A 21,192-nucleotide genomic window follows, 5' to 3' on the forward strand; every position below is an offset into this window, starting at 1 on the left:
AGATAGGGTCGAGCATTTACATTTTATACATTTGAAAATATCCAAGAAAGAAAAACTGTACACAATATGAATTTGTACTCATGCTCAGGAGTAGAATAGACCTTTTTATGGGGTCACAATATGAGTTGTACTGAATATTGTTATTAAATTTCACATGTGTGTTCTTTAATTCAAAAGTAAATGTTAATTTTCAAGTTTTTCAAAGAAGTCATCAAAATTATCTGACTAAATGTCAAACTGAAATTAGTATAGATTGGGCAGCGCCTGTGGCTCAGTGGGTAGGGCACCAGCCCCATATACCAAGGGTGGCAGGTTCAAACCCGGCCCCAGCCAAACTGCAACAGAAAAATAGCCGAACATTGCGGCGGGCACCTGTAGTCATAGCTACTTGGGAGGCTGAGGCAAGAGAATTCCCTAAGCCCAGGAGTTGGAGGTTGCTGTGAGCTGTGATGCCATAGCACTCTACCAAGGGCACTAAAGTGAGACTCTGTCTCAAAAAAAAGAAAGAAATTAGTATAGTTTGAAAATTTCAATATGCTGAATTATGAAATGTGAACTTTAGAAATCAAGTTCACGTTTATTATCCAATATACATATACCCTAATTCTACTTTATTCAAGGCATCAAATATTTTCAATGCTTTATTTATCAGGTTTTGCCTTTAATTTTGCAGTAACAGCATCTCTCTCTCTCTTTTTCCCTTCAAGTTATTGTAAGCATTGCATCACTATTGGACGCCAGTTCTACTTTCTAAAATTAATGCACTTAAATTCCATAGCACATGGGATGACTGTCATTTACTCAGACACTGCTTATTACTCTGTGTAATTCTGAACGACTCCTGCAGGTCACCAGTGCAAGAATTGTAGAAAGCATCACATTCGTGACAGGAATAACAGATAAAATTCAAAATTTAGGTTGTAAAGACAAGGTCCAAAATATTCTCTGGGCATCAGGTCAACTTTAGAAAATGGAAATCTTTTATTAGGACTTACGAAAAAATATAAAGGAGTGTCTTAAAAAGTTAGTCCAAAAAAGTTCTGGAAAGTACTCTAAAACTCAGTATCATCATCTCAGAATGAACCTTGACCAAGTTTTCCAACAAATCCTTCAGAGTTAAGTAGCAAAGAAATTTTGTTTTGGGAAAATAGTTATGGAACATAGCAAGGTTGCCCATGTCGCAGAAGAACAAAAGAGTGTTTAAGACCACAGATACCATATGGCTGCACCAGAGGCGCTGCATTCTTCTAAGGAAATAGAACTTTGTTAACTAAATGCTTCAGTGATTATTTTGTAACTAACTCACTCAAAAAGGCAAGTATATTCTTTACTTCTTCTGTGCTTTAAATATGTTAATAGAAAGAAAAAGGGCAGTTCTATTACAAAACAAAAACTAAAAAACTCTTACTCTACCCACCTCTCAGCATTAAAAGTTTGATTTTAGATTCTAAAAATAAGAGAACTGTGGCTCTGCTGATCCAAGTCCACCCCACCATGCCCAAGTCAAGTAAAATCCTTTCATTTTCTTTAAACCTGCTTGTCAGCAAAACTAAAAAGTCCTTTTTTTTTTTTAATGATTCAGCACTGTTAGTCTATCTCCACTACGTTCAATAAAACTTATGTGACATATGTTTCAACATACAAATAGATTTCTTTCTTCTGTAACCTCACTCCTTATGGCCTGGGAGCTTGTTATAGTACCGCAGACCTGCGGAATCAGAATCTGCTTTTTAAGAAATATTTCCTGGTGAATCAGCACCATAACATTCTAGGAGCGGTGCTTTGGAAAGGCTGAAGGTGCTTGCTCCTTCATTGATCATTATAAAGAATACTATTTTATTTACCCAAGAAAAACTTCTTTCAAAATTAAATTCTCTTAACATCAGTCTCTTCTTACAAATCACAGCCTTCAGTTGCATCAGACTTGGGGAAGATAAGGTGTACCCCTCTAAAGCCAATGGTTCTTAAAGTGTAGCACCCTGCCAGCAGCATTAGCAATGCCTGGGAACTTGTTGAACCAGAAACTCTGATTTTATGTTTCATCAAGCAATCTGCATTCTTAAAAGCCCTCCAGGTGACGTTGCACACTACAATTCGGGGCTGGTTCTCAAACTTAATTGTCTGTAAACTTGTAAGTCATTTGGGAAGTCTATTAAACAGTGGGTTTCTAGTTCTCTGGCCAGATCTATTGAATTTATGAAAATTAAAGTCAGGATATGTATTCTTAAATTTAATACATAATCCTGATGTTAGTGATGGGGGTTACTCTATTGAAAACCAACAACTGGAGCAGTGGTTCTTAGACTTTGCCACACAGGAAAAGCTTTAATCTGGAAAACTTTCAGAACACTGATGCCTAGGCTATGCTCCAACCAATTAAGTCAGAAATTCTAGAGAGGAAAACTAGGCATCAGTATTAAACTCCACAAATAATTTTAACATGCAGTTTGAGAACCAATGCTTCCAGCAAGCATGGGGAAAGAATAATAGAAGGTGGCAGTGTAGCATGTTGGAAAGCACAGGGATTGAGAACCAACCTGTGAACAAAGGCAAGTTACTAAATCTCTCTGAATTTCAATTTTTCAGTTGATTAGTGAGGAAAGAAACAACTTTAAGATCAAAAAGTCCATGCACAGCACCCGACCTTTTCCACTTCCTTTATTAAGTGCATTCATTATGTGATTTTACCTTGGGGTTCTTATGGGAGTTCTTATGGATTCACACTTTAGGGGGTTAAAAGGACACCCCTGTAATGCTTTGTAATGCTCTCCATACTTAGGCTTTTTGGAAAATAAAAATAACTTGAGGCTGTTTGACTTGGTTAGCGGTTATGCTATAAAAAGTAGTCCTCACTTTTCTCTCCAGTTTTATCTGCCCGCTTAGCCCATGTTGCCAAAAAGTAAGAAAAACACATCAATTTTTCACCGTCGGCTATCCCTGATCCCACTTCTAGTACCAATTTAATTCCCCTGGTCTTTTTGGAAAAAAAAAAAACAGGAAATATCTGCCATCTAGTGGTTAAATGTGGTAACGGCAGGCTGTGCAGCGGTTGTATCCATGAGAAAAATGGTTTGCCACAGTTCACCTCATGCAGAAACCAGAGTCACTTTATACCCGCCCACAGAGGACCGATGCTGCAACAAGCTTCCAAAGAGCTTTACACTGGCATTCTCTCTAATAAAAGTAGGCTGATTTTCTAAACAAATAGTTCAATAATGGTTTTGTTACTAATAACTTTTTAAAAAAGTGGCTGGCGTTTTTTCTGAGCAACTAAACTTTTACTGCAACATTTTAGAGTTAATCCCATAAAAACTGAAATCACTACTAGCTTATTGTCTTGTAAGCTGTAAAAGAATTATCTAACTCAACAGGTATAAGGTAGTGCAAAGTAGTATTTCTCACACGGACTTAATCTCCTTTCTATGATAATTAAAGATTAATGAGGAGAGGAACACTAGAGATAGTGGATTTCTCACCAGGCGAAGTTATGGACATGCTGAGTAGATTAATTGTGGTGATCATTTTCACTCTATCAAAACATCATGTTGCATACCTAATTTATGTTAATCATGCTTTAATAAAGCTGGGGAATGGAGAGCTAATCCTGTGTAAATAAGATGTCTTTCCTTCCCACTAACAGCTGCACTCACGTTCGTCTCTTTTCTCCTTAGGATGGGCAGCAGAATCCATGTCTACCCAAACGGATCCCTGTTTATTGGATCTGTCACAGAAAAAGATGGTGGCAACTACTTGTGTGTGGCAAGAAACAAAATGGGAGACGATCTGATACTGATGCACGTCAGCCTGAGACTGAAACCTGCCAAAATTGACCACAAGCAGTACTTTAAAAAGCAAGTGCTTCACGGGAAAGATTTCCAAGTTGACTGCAAAGCTTCCGGCTCCCCGGTGCCTGAGATCTCCTGGAGTCTGCCTGACGGAAGGATGATCAACAATGCAATGCAAGCAGATGACAGTGGCCACAGGACCAGGAGGTATGTCCTTTTTGACAATGGAACCTTGTATTTCAACAAAGTTGGGATAGCAGAGGAAGGAGATTATACTTGCTATGCCCAGAACACCCTAGGGAAGGATGAAATGAAGGTGCACCTAACGGTTCTAACAGCTGCCCCGCGGATAAGGCAGAGTTCCAAGGCCAACTCAAGAATCAAAGCTGGAGACACTGCGCTCCTGGACTGTGAGGTCACTGGGGATCCCAAACCCCAAATATTTTGGTTGCTGCCTTCTAACGACATGATTTCCGTCTCCAGTGGTAGGTACACATTTCATGCCAATGGGTCTTTGTCGATCAACAGAGTGAAACTGCTCGATTCTGGAGAGTACGTGTGTGTAGCCCGAAATCCCAGCGGGGATGACACCAGAATGTACAAACTGGATGTTGTCTCTAAGCCTCCTTTAATCAATGGTCTGTACACGAACAAAACTGTTATTAAAACTACAGCTGTGAGGCATTCCAAAAAACACTTTGACTGCCGAGCTGAAGGGACGCCCTCTCCTGAAGTCATGTGGGTCATGCCAGACAATGTTTTCCTCACAGCCCCGTACTACGGGGGCAGAATCAGCGTCTACACAAACGGAACCCTGGAGATTAGGAACGTGAGGCTTTCGGATTCAGCCGATTTTGTCTGTGTGGCTCGAAATGAAGGAGGAGAGAGCGTGTTGGTGGTACAGTTAGAAGTTCTGGAAATGCTGAGAAGACCGACATTCCGAAATCCTTTTAATGAAAAAATAGTTGCCCAGCTTGGCAAGTCCACAGCCTTGAATTGCTCTGTTGATGGCAACCCACCACCTGAAATGATCTGGATTTTACCCAATGGCACACGATTTTCCAATGGACCACAACCTTCTCAATATCTGATAGCAAGCAATGGTTCTTTCATCATTTATAAGACAACTCGGGACAACGCTGGAAAATACCGCTGTGCAGCTAGAAATCAAGTTGGCTATATTGAGAAACTGATCATTTTAGAAATTGGCCAGAAGCCGGTTATTCTTACCCATGCAGGAGGGACGGTAAGAAGTATCAGTGGGGAATCTCTCTCACTGCACTGTGTGTCTGATGGAATCCCCAAGCCCAGCATCAGATGGACGGTGCCCAGTGGGTATGTCTTAGACAGGCCTCACGTTAATGGGAAATACATACTGCACGACAATGGCACCCTAGTCATTAAAGCAGCAACAGCTTATGACAGAGGAAACTACATTTGTAAGGCTCAAAATAGCATCGGTCAGGCACTGATCACCATCCCAGTAATGATCGTAGCCTATCCTCCCAGAATCACAAGCCGCCCACCCAGGAGCATCCTCACAAGGACAGGAGCAGCCTTTCAGCTCCAGTGTCTGGCCCTGGGAGTTCCAAAGCCAGAAATCACGTGGGAGGCCCCGGACCACTCCCTGCTGTCAATGGCGAGTCAAGGGAGAAAACATGGCCATGAGCAGCTTCACCTGCAGGGTACCCTCGTCATTCAGAGCCCCCAAGCCTCCGATTCTGGGATATACAGATGCACGGCAAAAAACCCACTTGGTAGTGATCATGCGACAACGTATATTCAAGTAATCTGACATGGAGTAGAATTAAAATTAAAAATCTGGACAGACTTTATTTTTTGGAAGAAGTTTAATCAAAGGCAGCCATAGGCGTGTAAATGATCTGAATACATTTACAATATTAAATTTACAATGGACATGCAGAAAGAGACGTAAATCAATTGCGTTATGAACTGATACTGATTTCTTTAAGGGGTCTCAAAACAAACTTTTAACTTAAGGCACTTTTATTTTGCCAACAAATGAACATTAAGAGAGAACGGTCCACCATAAAATAACACGTGGCTAACGTACCTGAAGTTTTCAGTAAAAACATTCACTTTTTTCTTTTAGTACTGGTTGCCTAGTGTCCACTTTCTGTCCATGTTATAAGCATGGCACTCCGGACAGAGACGATGGGGGAAATCAAACCTGTAGTCTTTATGTAAATTTGTCATCTTGATGTATAAATATTTTGTGGTCGGTTTATAAATATTTTGCTAAAACCTACAGAAAATAAGCACTGAACTGTTTTATGATTCACCATTGGTTCACACTGAAAATTCTCATTGATGGAGACATACAAAAATGTTTTAATAACTGCATTTAAAAATAAATGCAGGGTAACTCTTTCACAGGTTTAAAAGCAAGGGAACACCTGCAACATCATCAAATGTGAAAGCGGGGAGTCATTTTTGTCCAAATACACACCCACTAAAAAGGTTTTTACAATACAATGAAACTTCTTTGTAACTTTAAAATCTACTCAGGCACCCTAGGTTGAGAGCTGTTCTTAAGGAAATTTTTCTGAGAAGAAAACATTGCCTTATGATGAATTTATTTCATTAAATGACAGTTTTGTTTTATGTGATGGGAGAACGGGAGGGTCTAAATCCATTTTATATAACGAAGTTTCACTGTATTTAAAATCTGATCAACCCTACACAAATGTTGCTTTTTGTAATTCACTGAATTTATATTACATGCTTAATTCAAGCCGAATTAATTTCGTAGACATTATATGATTTCATCTTTTCTAACTCTAGGAGCGAGGACTGGCCAGCGAAATTTCTCTAACCATCTATGCCAATATTCACTATTTAATAATTGTAGGAGCTTTATAAATGAAAAAAATAAAAAAGCCACAGGTCTTGTTCAGGACACAAAACCAAGAGTTGCGTTAGCCCCGATCGCATGAGCCTGCTGGATGAGCTCCCTACACTGTTTCTCAGCTGGCCTCACCTAACAGGTGAACTGATTTGCTACTGGTCTCTGAGGTTCGGCCTCGTGGCTGCAAGAGGTGAAAGGTGCTCACTGTAAAATGATCTCCCTGTACTTCTGGGCCGAGAAGGATAAATAAAATGACAAAGGCAACCCTATGAGGAACAAGCCTGCAGTGTAAACAAGTATGTCCTCTATGGGCTTCTTTGATCCAGGATTTGTGGTCAGTTCAGCCAACTCCATTAACTGTCAAGGTCTTATCTTCGAGGGGACCTGGGGTCTCCATCTTATTTTAAGATCACCTCTTCTCTGTCTCACCAAGAAAATTGCCAGGTTCTGCCTCCTGGCTTTCCCTTGCGATCATTTTCATTCAAACTAATGCATTTATTAGAAAAGAAAAAAGTAGAAACCTCTGAAGATAGAGGATTACATAGGAGAAAATGAAATGACTAAATTCCAGTTGCTTTCTTGATCATGCACAGGGGGAAACAACTGCTTTTTCCTCAGCTTTCCATAAAATCTTGGGCCTTCCTATGACCTTAGCTTCCTCACCTAAAAAAATAAAATAAAAAAACTAGCCACAACAATAAAGGTATACAACTTTCATGTGCAAAATGATTAATAAATTAACTTCCGCAAAATATAAAGTGCATACAAATGCTATGCGATTATTAACATTCTTGAAATAGTTGTTACTGCTGTTTGCAAGGTTGAGCTACAAAAATATACGGTTCAAACGGAAACTGGCATTTTAATACCTCTAATTCTTGAAAAGAAACTGAATAAGGACGGAACAGGACTCACTAGGCACAACAAACATTCACATTTCAGTTGTGTTGCCAATGCAGCCATCGTATGCATATATTACTTGGAAGAAAAACAACTTCATGAACTCCAAGAGGATGAATCTTGATCGGGGGAAAAAAACCTGATAGTACAAAACCAGCTGAAATGTACAGATACATCTTCTGAAAGCAGATAGACTATGTTAATTTAGTGAAAAGAATGGTCTTTAATGTTTTGGCAAAGTCTTTTCCAGCCCAGAGTAAACACAAAGTGAGCAGGCTGGAGTGAGATATTTTCACAGTGTACAAAGCAGTTCACATGGATGTTGCCACAGCAAAGTAAGCTGACAAGTATTTGAGGTCATTTGCATGAGTCAAACTTTGCAATGAGAAACTCACCTAGGAAGATAAATTATTTATATAATGATTTGCAAAAGAAATCACCTACTAAAGTTATACTAGCTACATTCAAAAAAAAAAAAATAAAGTAGACCTACATGGTTTGCTTGTTATAGACAAATCTATTCACAGTATGTGCGACTACATTACATGTAAAATCATATGGCAAAAGAAAATGGATTTACACAGAACATGGGAAAATATCCCCCACATATGTTTTTAAATGCCCTGCAATTTTCACATTCAAAATTTTATGCATCTAAATCTAAAAAAATATCATATGGAATACTCTTAAGTTACACAAACTGATAATAATTTACTGTTATTTTTTTTTTTTACTCTAATAGGAGCAAATTACCACATACTTGAACAAAGTTAAAATAGTTACTATTTCTTTATAATAAATTTGATGTATAATTTACTTGTGCTTTTTGCACCGATTTATAAATACAGTATATGCAATACACAACCAAGACTGACACCAACATTAATAAATTCAAAATAGCAAATACTTACCATACAAAATAAACAGCAAATACACCTTTCATGAAAACCAGAGGCCCCTGGACTTTGGGACCAGATTCTCTGGAAACCACGTTGAGTTTGAACTCTATGGAATCTCAGGCCAGCTGCTAATTTTTTTCCCCCAAGTTGGCATAAGGTTCAGAAGAACCAAGACTGGCGATAAATAATTGGAACGATTCCGCGTGGTTCTTTCAGACCTTTAGAGTTTACGTGCTGTACCTTCACAAAGACTCTGGCCAATGATCTTGCCACTGAAAACAAATTTGAGTACACCTACTTCTAACAGGCTTCCGTACATGTTACTTAGGGTGGTACATGTAGAAACCTTGGTTTAAGTTATTGGTTTAAGAAATCTAAGTACTAAGCAACAATCTGTTTCAGCACCTTTTGACCACATCAAAAGCAAAGAAAGGTCCTACATAAATAAGAACAAAGTTTATAAAGTGCTTATGAAATTATAAACATTTCAAATTAGAGTGATGCAAATAAATGTCCATTTCACCATTACAGGTGAATGCAGAATAAATGGGTCACTTTCCTGTTAAGATCTGACATGACTTTCAAATCAGTAGTTTGGTCCAGCACAGTTTTGGGGCGGGGGGGGGGGGAGAAAAGGAGGGTTAAAAAAAAAAGCCACCATTAATGAATGAAATACATAAACATTTTAAATCCACCATAATTCATTCTTTCGGTAAATAAGAGATTCAAAAAAGCACCAATTTCCAAAGGTCTGCTACCACACTCTTCCCGGAGTTGGCCTGCATGATCCACATTTTTAAACCTACTTTAAAGTTGAAAGTGATAAAATCAAACCACAACTTCTCCTTGGCTTTTTGTTTAAACATCTTTGTGTGAGATGTAGCGTAAAATGTCAAAAAAAGAAAGAAAAAAGGGACGTTTTCAAGGATGACTAATGCTTTAAACTCGATGCTCTGTTTTTCAGTGCAAACACAGACTTCACGGCTCCTTGGCGCGCAGGTTCAGAAGTGGGAGGGATGCCCGTAAGAAGTCACTCCTTGCTGTGGCTGGTTACCTAATGAGTAAAACAATTTCAAATAAAACTACAGACACAAAATTATACCACAGATTTTACAACCCTGTCACTGGTCTTGGGACCACCTTCAGGTATGAGGGAACAGACTGCTTAGACAGAGAATACGACCCTTGTCCTAAAAAGACCCTAGTGTCAAAAGGGCACCCCTCGGTTCACTCAGAGGAGCCAGCACTACCCCGGCCCCCACCCCTGCCAATGCCCAGGCCTCAGGACTGAGGTAACTGGCCATCCAAAGTGACTCCCTCTGAGTGATGCCCCAATCCTGACAGGCAAGAGGATCATTCCTGTAAAGTTTTCATAACACTGAAGTTATCAAAATCTTTATAAGAGCAAGTCAGCAATTCTTCAACACTGACATAATAGGAAAGAGAAACTTAAGATTGGAATTGGGCAACTTTTTGCAAATGACCATAAGAAACATAACAACAGAACCAAGTGACCGTGTGTGAGAGAGCGTATGCAGGTGCCAGAGAGGGTGACTGTCGACTCAGCGCGTGCCCAGCACACACGCACACACACAGAAAAAATAAAGAGCAGTCCGTAGGGACCAAAAACTGACACAGAAACAGCTACCGCTTTTATAACTCTGGGTTATTCAGATCCAAAGGCCCTATTCACATGAGCCATGATATAAAGGGAGCCTTCCGGAGCTACGCGCTGGGCAGTTTGGCCTGGTTGCCACTCTTCAACAAAGGGCTGGCATCGTCACTGCTAGTATCAGGCAGAATATGTACTTTTGTATGTGCTTAAGTATATATTCTTATGTGCTTAAGAGGCAGGCTCTGGCAGGAAACCACTGGAGTTCAAGTCCCAACTCTCTTTTGTGTCAGCTGAGTAACTTTGGGCAAAATTAGCCAACATTTCTACTCTTCAGCTGGTTCCTCTATAATATGGGAACAGCACCAATACCTAATCTCCCAAGTTGGTTTAAGAATAAAGTGAATTAATACATGTAAAGCTTCCCAGGTGTCTGGGTCCAAGAAAGTGCTCCAGAAATGACAGCTTTAAAAAAAAAATACAGCAAGCTGCATTATTTGAACTCTGGTAGATGTGAAGTAAGAGTGGATTATTTTCCCCCAAACCAGTGCTAGTATTTAAAAATCAACAAGATTATATTCTCAGCAAGAATGTGAGAGCCAGAATTAATAAAATGCGATGAAATCTTAATTATAAATTTGTTTAATAGATTCTATCTATTAAACAGTAGCTAAAAAAGATTGATTTGCTGGATTTAACTGAAATTAAATGAAGCTATTAGAGAGAAATAAGTTTGAAGAAGAAAATAGATCTTGGGTCTGCACTGGTACAGACACCAAGGTACGTAAGTGCATTCCCTCTGCCGGAAAATGAACTTGCATGTAGCAGGCAGGCAGAAATTGCGGCTAAAACCCAGCTGCCTCTCAGTCATTAAATGACCTATCCCTTTACAGTCTCAGCAGGCTCCCAGAGCTGCCGCACTGCCTTCAGCCCACAGCAGTCTGTACTCTCTACCTCAGAAGCACAAAATTGGAGGCCCAGAGGAAACTGCGGGTCTCACTCTTCACTGCACAGATGAAAAAGCTACATGACCCAGATCACGGTGGCCAAGCTGGCACCAAGATGTAGGTCTTCTGACTGCCAGGCCAATATTCTTTATGTTATATAGGGGCTTGCTCCCACTTCTAAGAAAATTTCCTGTTTCGCAACTCTAGCACAGGGCGATTCAATTCATGGGAGCTCACTGCTGGCAGAGAAGTGACCTGTGATGAAATGGGCTGTTGGTATGCGCTCTGGGGAGGCAGCACAATTAAAAAAGACACTGCAGGCAAAACTGCTGGGGGAGAAAGCACGGCCCTGCTGGGCTCCCTGGGACACTACAGGTTTTCTTTCTCCGAGTCACCATCAGGAAGGGGAGGATGTGCAGTGGCAAGGCAGTCACCATCCAGTGCTGGCTTTCCTGTATCTCTAGACCTAGGGAGGCTGCCTAAGCTCATTCATCTGTATGAACTAGGGCATCAGCTGAATGGCTCCCTGCCCCTCCAGCATGCAGTTCTACAGTCTCCAACATGAACAGAAACACTCCAGGTTCTGATGGGAGCAACAGGGAAATACCTTCACTGAATTTAAGAAGAGAGGGGTGGTTTTCCTGGGTGGGGTGGGAGGGGGTCAAACATTCAAGCCAAAACCAAAGCAAGACAGAATAAACACCCCGAACTAAACCGAAAACTATGAAAATTGGACTGAGAAGGCAGTGCCGTTTGGGGGAAGCCACCACTTGTGCTTTGCTTACTCTGAATTTGCTGGGAGCCATCTGTTCCATGGCTGACGGGGGTACTTACTGGAAAGCTGTTTCTGGAGCTGCCGCACCAAGGCGGCCGTCTGCTGCTGCTGCTGGGTCTGCTGCAAGCCTTGCCTGGGAAACTGTAATTGTGAAAGGAGAAAGGACAGAGATGAGCCCACGGTGCCAATCACAGACAAGAACAGAGACTCGATCCTGGGGGCAGATCATCTGGAACGTACTTTAACAACTTTGTGTTAAAAAGGCCATCTGTGCCCAGCACGTGTGAGCTACTTTTCATTTACGCCCCGTTGGCAAACATCTGAAGTGCCCCCTCCATTCAGGCCCTCTCTGCAGGCGGTTAGCTGGCGTTTATTTGAAGAGCCCTGGTGAAAGAGTCTTCATTCCAGATGTGGCCAAGTAATTGAAAAATCCTTGTCACCTCTTCTCCAGCTGGCTATTAAATATCATGGCCCACGTATTATAAACCATTTTCACTGATAAAATGAAAGCTCTCTGGCCAGAGGATTTGATCAAGCACAACAGGCTCTGCCTTGTGCGAATGGGAGAAAAGACTAAAGGGGCAGAACAGTGTCCCCGTACTAGGACTCACTGGGGTCTGTGCCCTTCCCCACCTGATGGAGGATGGAGGCCAACTAATCCCACCCCCAGCCCATCGAGGCCAGGCTGGGGCAGGGTGGGCCAAATAAGCACCAGAGCCCCCTTTAAGAAGGTCCTTATTCCAGGACTGTGCAAACGCAGAGTCTGTAGGAAGAATCAAAATGGGGGTGTGCGTACCCTGATTCTATCCATTAATTGATAGAAGAAATTGTGATGGTTATTTCAAGGTGGGGGAGAAGAGTCAGTATCTGGTAGTAACAAAATTACTTTTAATTAGAATCACTGGTGATGCTGATTTACTTCTTTTCCCCCTTAACTTTCAAAATTCAGCCTGTGACTCTCTCTCCCTTTTCTTTCTTCCCTCTCTCTCCTCCCCCTGCCAGCTTGCTACTGCTGTAAGCCGGTCCAGACACCAGGCAGGGGCACATCAGAATTGTGCTGGCTGTTCCCATCTGCCTCTGCAGGACCACTGTCCTCCCTGTGTGTGTATCAGCCAGTGCTGACCCCTTTGCCTTCTGACTTCTAGGTAGGGGGAGACACTCCCAGAAGATTGGGGGCGGGAGCAGATTGAGGGAGGGAGGGCGCAGGGTGAAGCTTTGTTGTGAGGCCGGGCACACTGGTAATCCTAGCACTCTGGGATGCTGAGGCAGTGGATCGCCTAAGCCCAGGAGTTTGAGACCACCCTGAGCAAGAGCGAGACCCTGTCTCTAAAACTAGCTGCATGTTGTGGTAGGTGCCTGTGGTCCCAGCTACTCAGAAGGCTGAGGCAAGAGGATCACTTGATCCCAAGAGTTTGAGGTTGCTGTGAGCTATGTATGATGCCAGAGCACTCTACTCAGAGTGGCACAGTGAGACTCTGTCTAAAAGAAAAAAAGCTTTGTTGTATTTTTGCCCCTTTCTTCCACAATAAGTTTCTGCTGGCTGAACTCCTCCCACTCGGGGAAGGCCATAGCTCCGATCAAGTGGCCCTCCCCACACACCTCTCTGGCCCCACTGGGCCCAGCCCTGTGTGTGTCATCATTCCCAGCTGGTTTCCCTTCACCTTGGCTGTAAAACTTTTATATACAGTCTTCAAAAAGTTATACCCAATGGTTATACCCAATGTATGTATAACATCTATCTCATCCTCAGAGCTTGCCAATGTGGCTGAGAATAGCCCAGGATTATAAATAGGGTTGCTAGATTTAGACAATAAAAACACTGAGTTCCTAGTGAAATGTGAATCTCAGGTAAACAATGACCAATTCTTCAGCTCTAAGCATCTCCCAAATATTGCATATGACAAATACTGCATTAGTATAAGCACGTCTTGTGCAATATTTGGGACCATGCTTAAAGTGTTATTCGTGGGTTCCCTGAAACTCAAAGTTAACTGAGAGTCCTACATTTTATCTGGCAATTCCCATTTGAGGGTAGTACCAAGCTGATTTTTAAAAAAACTGATTTGGCATGACACCTGGTCTACTGTTTCTCTCCCACTAGTCAGCGAGTGACTCAAGGACAGAGACGGGATGTTACCTACTGATGTATCCCAGGGTCCAGCATGCCACAGGTGCTTAGTAAGAACCGACGGGAGGACTGAAACTCTGAAGCACCTTCCATTCCCACTACATGAAAGACACACGAAACTAATGAACTATTTCCTCATCCATGTTATTTTTATCTCAATACAAATTAGGGAAACAGACGCTTGCTAGTTTGTTCCATTGTCCAAATCAAGAGACTAAAAAATAAAACAAAAATAATCTTTCACTTAAGTGGAAATGTTAGTAAAATAAGTGCTTTCTATTCGATTCTTATCTGGAAAATTTCTATGCTTATTTGGGAAAAAACACTCTATTTATTTAACAAAACCTGGTATTGTACCAGGAGCTGTTCTAGATATTCTATGTATATATTATTAGCACATTAATTCTGAAGCACCATTAATTATCCTCAAGCTCTTATCCAAAATCCTTGGGACAGCTGTATTTTGGAATTCAGTACCTATATGGTTTATTATGAAGCATTCACAAATACAGACCACGCATGACGTGGGGAGCACCCATGATCAGCATATTAAACTCCTTCGGCAGACAGGCAAACAGTCTCATCCGGCAGGACAGGTGGACCGAGCCTCCTCTCTGTCCAGCTCAGCTTTTGCCACTAAATGAGTTGATGTTAAATTTTGCTGTTTGGTGAATTATAACTAATTCTTCCATCTTCAGAGGTATTTCAGTTTTAGAAACAAATACAGCAGGTTGGGAACCTTTACTGCTATTCTCATTTTCCAAATGAAAAATCTGCAACTCAAAGGGATTCAGGGATTCACCCATCATCCCTCTAAGTATTGGGCTGGGATTCAGCTAAGTTCCATGGACTCAGAGTCCATGATTTTAACTACCATCCAGTGCTATTCTTTTTTTAAAAACTGACAAATTATAATTATATACATTTATGGGTTATAATGCAATGTCTTGATATATGTATACATTGTGGAATGATCATATCAGGATAATTAAGATATCCATTACCTTACATACTTATTGTTTGTGATGAAAACACTTACAATCTACTCTTATAGCAATGTTGAAATAAATACTATTAATTACAGTCACTAGGCTGTGCAATAAATGACCAGAGCTTATTCCTCCAGTCCAATTGAAGCTTTGACCGATGTTTCTCCTTTCCCCAGTCCCCCCCACCCCCTCAGCCTATCCTGAGTTGGAAAGATCAGCCCCCAAATATTAACTTATATGGAAATAATTGCAAATTATAAATGATTGGCTATAAAGATATCTAAGCTGATAAAGTAGTATATTGGGGTACACAGAACATAAATATTTTAACAATTATTCATTTAATAAGTACTTCGCTACTTTCTTTATGTTCATTTAAAGCCTACTTCACAGGAGCTCCACGCCCATAGCACAGTGGTTATGGTGTCGCCGCATGCACCACATGCACCGAGGCTGGCGGGTTCAAATCCAGCCTAGGCCAGCTTTAAAAAACTCTAAAGCTAACTTCACAGAGTGTTCTATAGAATAAAACATTGCAGTGATCTCAGATTCTATATTTTGTAGAGTCTCGGTCAGGCATCCTCAAACTGCGGCCCACCTAGGACATTTATCCAGCCTGCCGGGTGTTTTTGCCGCTGCTGCCTGTCCTGCTTAGCAGCAGACTCGTCCCGGGGCCCGCAGTCCTGCCCTCCAGTGAGGGACAGTGAACTGGCCCCGTTTAAAAAGTCTGAGGAGCCCTGGTCTAGGCAGTAACTAGGAAGCTCATACACTTGTGTGCACGTATGTTTTAGGGAGTGGGACATGGTTTGCTGGGTGGTCTTAAGAGTTAGTACATATTCAGAGGGTATCAAAGTATGATCCAGGAACTCCTGGGAAGGGGCCCCAAGGCTCTATCCGGTAATCTACAAGGTCAAAACCATTTTCAAAATAACACTAAGATGTTATTTGCTTTTTTCCTCTTATTTTCTCATGAATATATAGTTTTCCTGAGCCTGTATAAAGTGTGATATCACAACAAATTGGGTATCTTCTATTAAGCCAGACATTGAAGAAACTTTTTAAAATTTGAAACAATGTAATTCTCTGCCATTCTATCATTTTTATTTTGAAAAATATAATTATTGTTATGTGTTTATGTTATTCAGTTTATTTTAAAATAAATGACTCATTGCTTATCTTAATTATTTAAGATAACAAGAAAAAAAAGAGAAAAATTAAAATAAATTACTTCATATTTTTAGTATTTGTTTTAATTTCTATCTAGTAAATATCAAAGGCTATTACAAAAGCTCTTTGGGACCACAATAATATTTGAATATGAAGGGATTCTGAGGCCATGAAATTTGAGTCCAACTTCCTGAAACTGACCAAGAGACTACACAAATGTAATTTCCCTGGGCTCTGGAGTACCAACCACCAGGGGAAGAGGGCTGTACCCACTTCCCTACAGAAACATCACTGCTGAGCATTTCAATTTAAGTAACTGAAATCCTGGGCGTAGCTGAGAAGCATAAAGCCACTGGGTGAAATTTAAAGAACTGCCTTCCTAGAACTCTTCCTTACACTTCTTGAAAGAGAATTTCTGTGGCCAAAGTGTTAGAAATCTAGATTTTTTTTACCTGGTTCCCCCCGGATGGCTCAGATGCTTGGCTAGGACCACCACTGTCCTGGGAGCCGGAACAGCCTCAGCAAGGTTTACTGGAGCTCCTGAAAATCACGATCCGTGTCATGTCCTATTTGCCCTGCTCAAACGTAACGAATGATGCAGAAGAGATTTTCCTGGCCTCTGTCTGTGTCTCTCTCACTTCACAGATGTTAATCCCTCCTCCTAGAATATACTTCCTTCCCCCTTTATCCTGCCCTATAACCTCCTATAAACCTACTCACTCTTCCCAGACAGGTCAAGTTATCACCTGTCCACTCCAGCATTTACAGAGTGCAGAAGCCTCTATTACCAAACATATGGTATAACGTGACAGCTGCTTCTCCCTCTAGTGCTCTGGATTTTGAGCTTCTTGGGAGCAGAAGCTGTCCCCTGCCTTGCCACAACCACAAGACAAAAATACAGAGCTTAACATATCGTCAGGTTTGACTAATCAATGTGGCATAAACCACTCTCCAGGGGACGTCATGTTCTGCTGAACCTTAAGAAAATGTATGTTGATACGTTTTGACTGATCCCTGAATTCCTTTTTTATAACTCACATTTATTCAAGAACATTTACCTTTTATGCTCAATTATTACACAGGCAAATGTGTGAGTGATCAGTCATTTCTATTTAAATAGTGTCATTGGATCTTTTCTTGTCTCAGAACTGGAGCCTGGCCTTCCGCCAGTAGAGGCAGATGTGGACACAATCAGCAGCAGGGCTGATTTCGGGCCAGACAGACATACGGACTCAGAGGACTCAGACACCTGGCCTTCTGAATTGTGTTTTCCTTTCCTTATGGATAATGTGTGATTTAAAAAAATTTTTTTCATTGCTATAACATTCAACAAATGAGTCATTCAGTCATTTATCAAAAACCGGGCACTTTTCTGGGTCCCGGGGGCACCAAAGTGAGTAAAATGCATCTCTGCCCTCATGGCAGCTGTGAGGTCCTTGCTGGCTCTTGCTGTGACCACACTACACTATCAGTGAGCAGAAGAAAGTACCAAGACGACATTTATTTTAAAACCACAGGGCCAACTGACAAGAGTCCACAGACAGTCTCAGCTTCCTCTGAGGAAGGAAACACAGGCTCTGATCTCTACACGCTTTAGCCTAATGGATCACAGCAATTCAGGGGCTCGTGACTGAAGGCCCCCCCAAATGTGTGCCTTCAGCCACATCTCCACTCTCCCGGGGCGAGGGAGAAAAAACTAGCAGCTGATATATTCCAGAGAATTTATTATCTACTTACACTGTCTTTTATTTTATCTGCACATAGTTTAGTCAGAAAAAAATACTGTATCAAATCTTGTAGCTACTCTGTGACGAGAAATCTCCTAAGATTTTTTTTTCCCCCAAGCTCATTCTATAAATTTTACTTCTCCCTTCCCTTTAACAAGGAAAAGAAATTCCAAATTCATGAAAAGACAACAAAGCTCAGGAATATTCTCTGGACCTAACTTCTCCCACGTGACAAGGAGAAGAATATCTACGTTCCAGAGGCATCCAGAAACACAGCCCAATTCCTGTGATTGAAACCAGTGAATTTCTTGAGGAAGACGACAGGACAATTTCACATGTCATTACTGACTCGAAGTTAACGCAAGTGTTTAAGTAACTGTAGCTGCCGTTATGGGTATTTTTTAAGGGTAAATATTCAATATGATAGGATACTGACACAGGATCCACCAATGTAAAAAGCCGACTTTTTACTGCTGTCTGTTAGCGTGTTTTCCAGGTCACCAAACTAAGACAGCTTGAGTTTAAGATGAAAAGAACTGACACAGCAGGACAGTGAAATATTATTTTCTTAAAAGTAGGGAGCAGCTTTAGAGAAAAGATCACTGTCAACATATTTAGTTAAGAGTTAAGTCAATCCTAACAACACATAAGCTTTAAAAATATTTTTCAAGGCAAGAATTACAATGTAGGCCAAAGCTGGAGATGCCAAACATATTTTCCCAGCGAGGGCACCCATGTCTTTATTTCCAGATGTTTCCCCTACACAGAAGACAAGTGACTGAAGTAAGCAAATGACCACACAGGCATTGATACCGAGCCAGCCCCAGATTTAATTTGTAGACATGGGCTGCAAGCAAGACTCTTTCTTAGTCTTTTCAGAGAAAAGCTCTGTTTTCTGATGACATATTTTGAAGAAATACTAACCACTTCTGTCTTAAGTCAGTTTTATAAGTCACTTTTCCTAAGTTTTATAAGTGTATAACTTTTTATGAGTTTTAAGTCATGGTATAGCCCCCAAACAACCTGCCCATTTAGTGGGTGCTGGTGCCCTCGACAAGGGAACAGTTAAAAACCAGTTAATTAACTCCTCTTGCCTTTTGGGGTCTGCCACATTCAACCTCCTCCGTCGAGGTTTCTCAATCTTTTTTACCTTCTGACTTCTGTTATGGGTCAAACTGTGCCCCTGAAAAAGGTATGTTGGAGTCCTAAACCCTAGTACCTCAGGGAAGATGACCTCATTTGAAATAGGGTCACTATCAGCTGACATGAGGTCATACTAGGGTCCAACGGACCTAATCCAATACGTTTAATGTTCCTAGAGAAATATTAAATTTGGACCTATGCGCACACTGCGATGACTCCACGCGAAGGTGAAGGCAGAGCTTGGCGTGATGCTTCTGCAAAGTCAAGGAAGGCCAAAGACTGCCAGCAAACCACAAAACCAGGGCGGCAGCGTGGAACAGATCCTCCCTCACAGCCCCCAGAAGGAGCTCCTCCTGCTGACACCTTGATCTTGGACTTTTGGCCTCCAGAACTGTGAGACAATACATGTTGGTTGTTGAAGACACTCAGTTTGTGTATTTTGTTACAGCAGTCCTAGCAAACTAATGCCACCTCTCTAGCACTTGTATAAAACCCCAGGAGCTACAGGCTGCTCTCCTTGTGCAGCGCTGCTATGCACCTGTTCCCTGTGAGTCCAGGTCCTCCGGAGGTGGGGAACATGCTTGGTCTTTAGTGGTGTGCTTTCTAACATGGGGCAGGGGGCTGGTTTCCACTGGGTGGGCGTACTAAGTAAGCACTTACTAAATTCGACTATGTCCCTAGACTCCAAGGCAAGTCGGAGTGGGGGGATGGGGGGGCAGCTGTGTTACTGTTACCACTTCTGCTTTCAAACAGCATGAATCAGAACCCCAAATGAGGCAGAACTCTCCTCAACAGCCAAATTACCACCCTCTTTGCCCGCAAAGGAAGAAACAAAGATCGGAGGATATTACGAACTACCAAGAATCAGATCTGCTAGAGATGCTTAGAATAAACACAAAGAAATATATTCATACATGTAGTGTATATAACACATCTTAATGGAGCTAATATGGAAAAAGAACCAAAAGGTGAGAGGAAATACAAAATTTCTTAATATTGCTATTGCTGTTGTAAAGATACACAATTAAAGAAAACTTTCCCCCTAGAACTCTATTTTCTTATACTGTGAGAAGAACAAAAAAAAAAAAGAAAAAAAAAGAATGAGAAACAGAATACATATCAAAATATCCCTAGCGCCACTACTTTTGAAATTGGAAACAGCCTAAAACATTTAGCGATACGTGGCATGGTCAAGCAAATGATGACAGCCATCCAACAGACCGACTTCAGAGCTCTTTAAAATTACAAACGTGAAAAAAAATGATAATAAAATAAAATTACAAACGTGGACTGTATTAATAATCTGAAAAGTGTGTGTACACAAGTATACTAAATAGAAGCATGCTAAAAAAAGAATTACAATGAAAAACTCCACTATTACTGACCATGCCTACAACTTCTAATTTTAAACCTAACACTCCAACTCTAAATATTTTAAATTACTTAACCCATCCTAATATGTCTCTGTATATAAATACTTTCTTTGTACCAGCAATTGCTGTTCACAGTACAAAATAGTGCGCTCACTCACTCTCTCAAGGTAGGAGTTAAAGTCTTTAGGTTAAAAAAAAAAAGGCCATAAAAAGCCTACTGTGGATTTTACTACCCATTAAAACTGCTGTGAAGGAAGGTTTTTGTTACTCTGGAATTACTTTCCCACGAACACACTGGGGGTAAAAAAATCAGACGCCATGTTCTGAGTGACCTGGGATGGTAGTATTTAAGCTAGCAAGTGAAATACAATCTATTACATTAAAAAAACTTCAATATAGAATAACTCTGATGTATATTCTTTAATTTCAATAAATGTATTAAATATTTATGAAACCATTAGATGAGTAGCAATATATTAAATTCCCTTATATTATATGTGTCTTAATTCCAGTGGATCAGGTGGACTCAAATCTGCATAAACTGATCTCTGCATGAAACTATAATTGAGAAACTTAAAGACAATTTCTACTCCAGTACCAGAAAGATAGCTTTGTAATGACACCAAGTATTTATAAAAAAGTAACTATTATACTTTAGGCACTTGATCTTGATATCCATTTAAGTTTATGCAGCATGACTCTCTAGGAATAAAACTAATCATACCCTTAATAACTTTTTTTTTTATATTTCCTATACATTACATTATAAACCATAGAAAATAATGTCTAGTAACAGATGGATGGAAGGCCAAAGACAGTAAGGGGAAAGATCTTGCTAATGTTTGCTTAATTGCTTAATTGTAGGAGTCAATCTCATC

At 40.8% G+C, this 21,192-nt stretch overlaps 2 protein-coding genes across 2 annotated transcripts in view; one reads left to right on the plus strand and one right to left on the minus strand.

Moving 5' to 3' along the window:
• Nucleotides 1–6,271, plus strand: part of IGSF10 (immunoglobulin superfamily member 10) — a 24,889-nt gene extending 18,618 nt beyond the window's left edge. Inside the window, exons 7-9 of the mRNA XM_023508274.1 lie at nucleotides 708–712; nucleotides 2,447–2,544; nucleotides 3,666–6,271. Of these exons, the coding sequence (XP_023364042.1) occupies nucleotides 708–712; nucleotides 2,447–2,544; nucleotides 3,666–5,580 (2,018 nt within the window). The 3' untranslated portion in view covers nucleotides 5,581–6,271. The remainder of the gene's footprint in view (nucleotides 1–707; nucleotides 713–2,446; nucleotides 2,545–3,665) is intronic.
• Nucleotides 6,272–9,454: 3,183 nt separating this feature from the next.
• The window catches only part of MED12L (mediator complex subunit 12 like), a 322,246-nt gene continuing 310,508 nt past the window's right edge, over nucleotides 9,455–21,192 (minus strand). The window contains exons 41-42 of the mRNA XM_012812967.1: nucleotides 11,847–11,928; nucleotides 9,455–9,507 (exon numbers count right to left, since the gene is read on the minus strand). Coding sequence (XP_012668421.1) covers nucleotides 9,455–9,507; nucleotides 11,847–11,928 — 135 coding nt within the window. The remainder of the gene's footprint in view (nucleotides 9,508–11,846; nucleotides 11,929–21,192) is intronic.

The sequence above is a fragment of the Otolemur garnettii genome, unplaced genomic scaffold, assembly GCF_000181295.1.
Source record: "Otolemur garnettii isolate 467f Iridium unplaced genomic scaffold, OtoGar3 scaffold00236, whole genome shotgun sequence".
Lineage (NCBI taxonomy): Eukaryota > Metazoa > Chordata > Mammalia > Primates > Galagidae > Otolemur > Otolemur garnettii.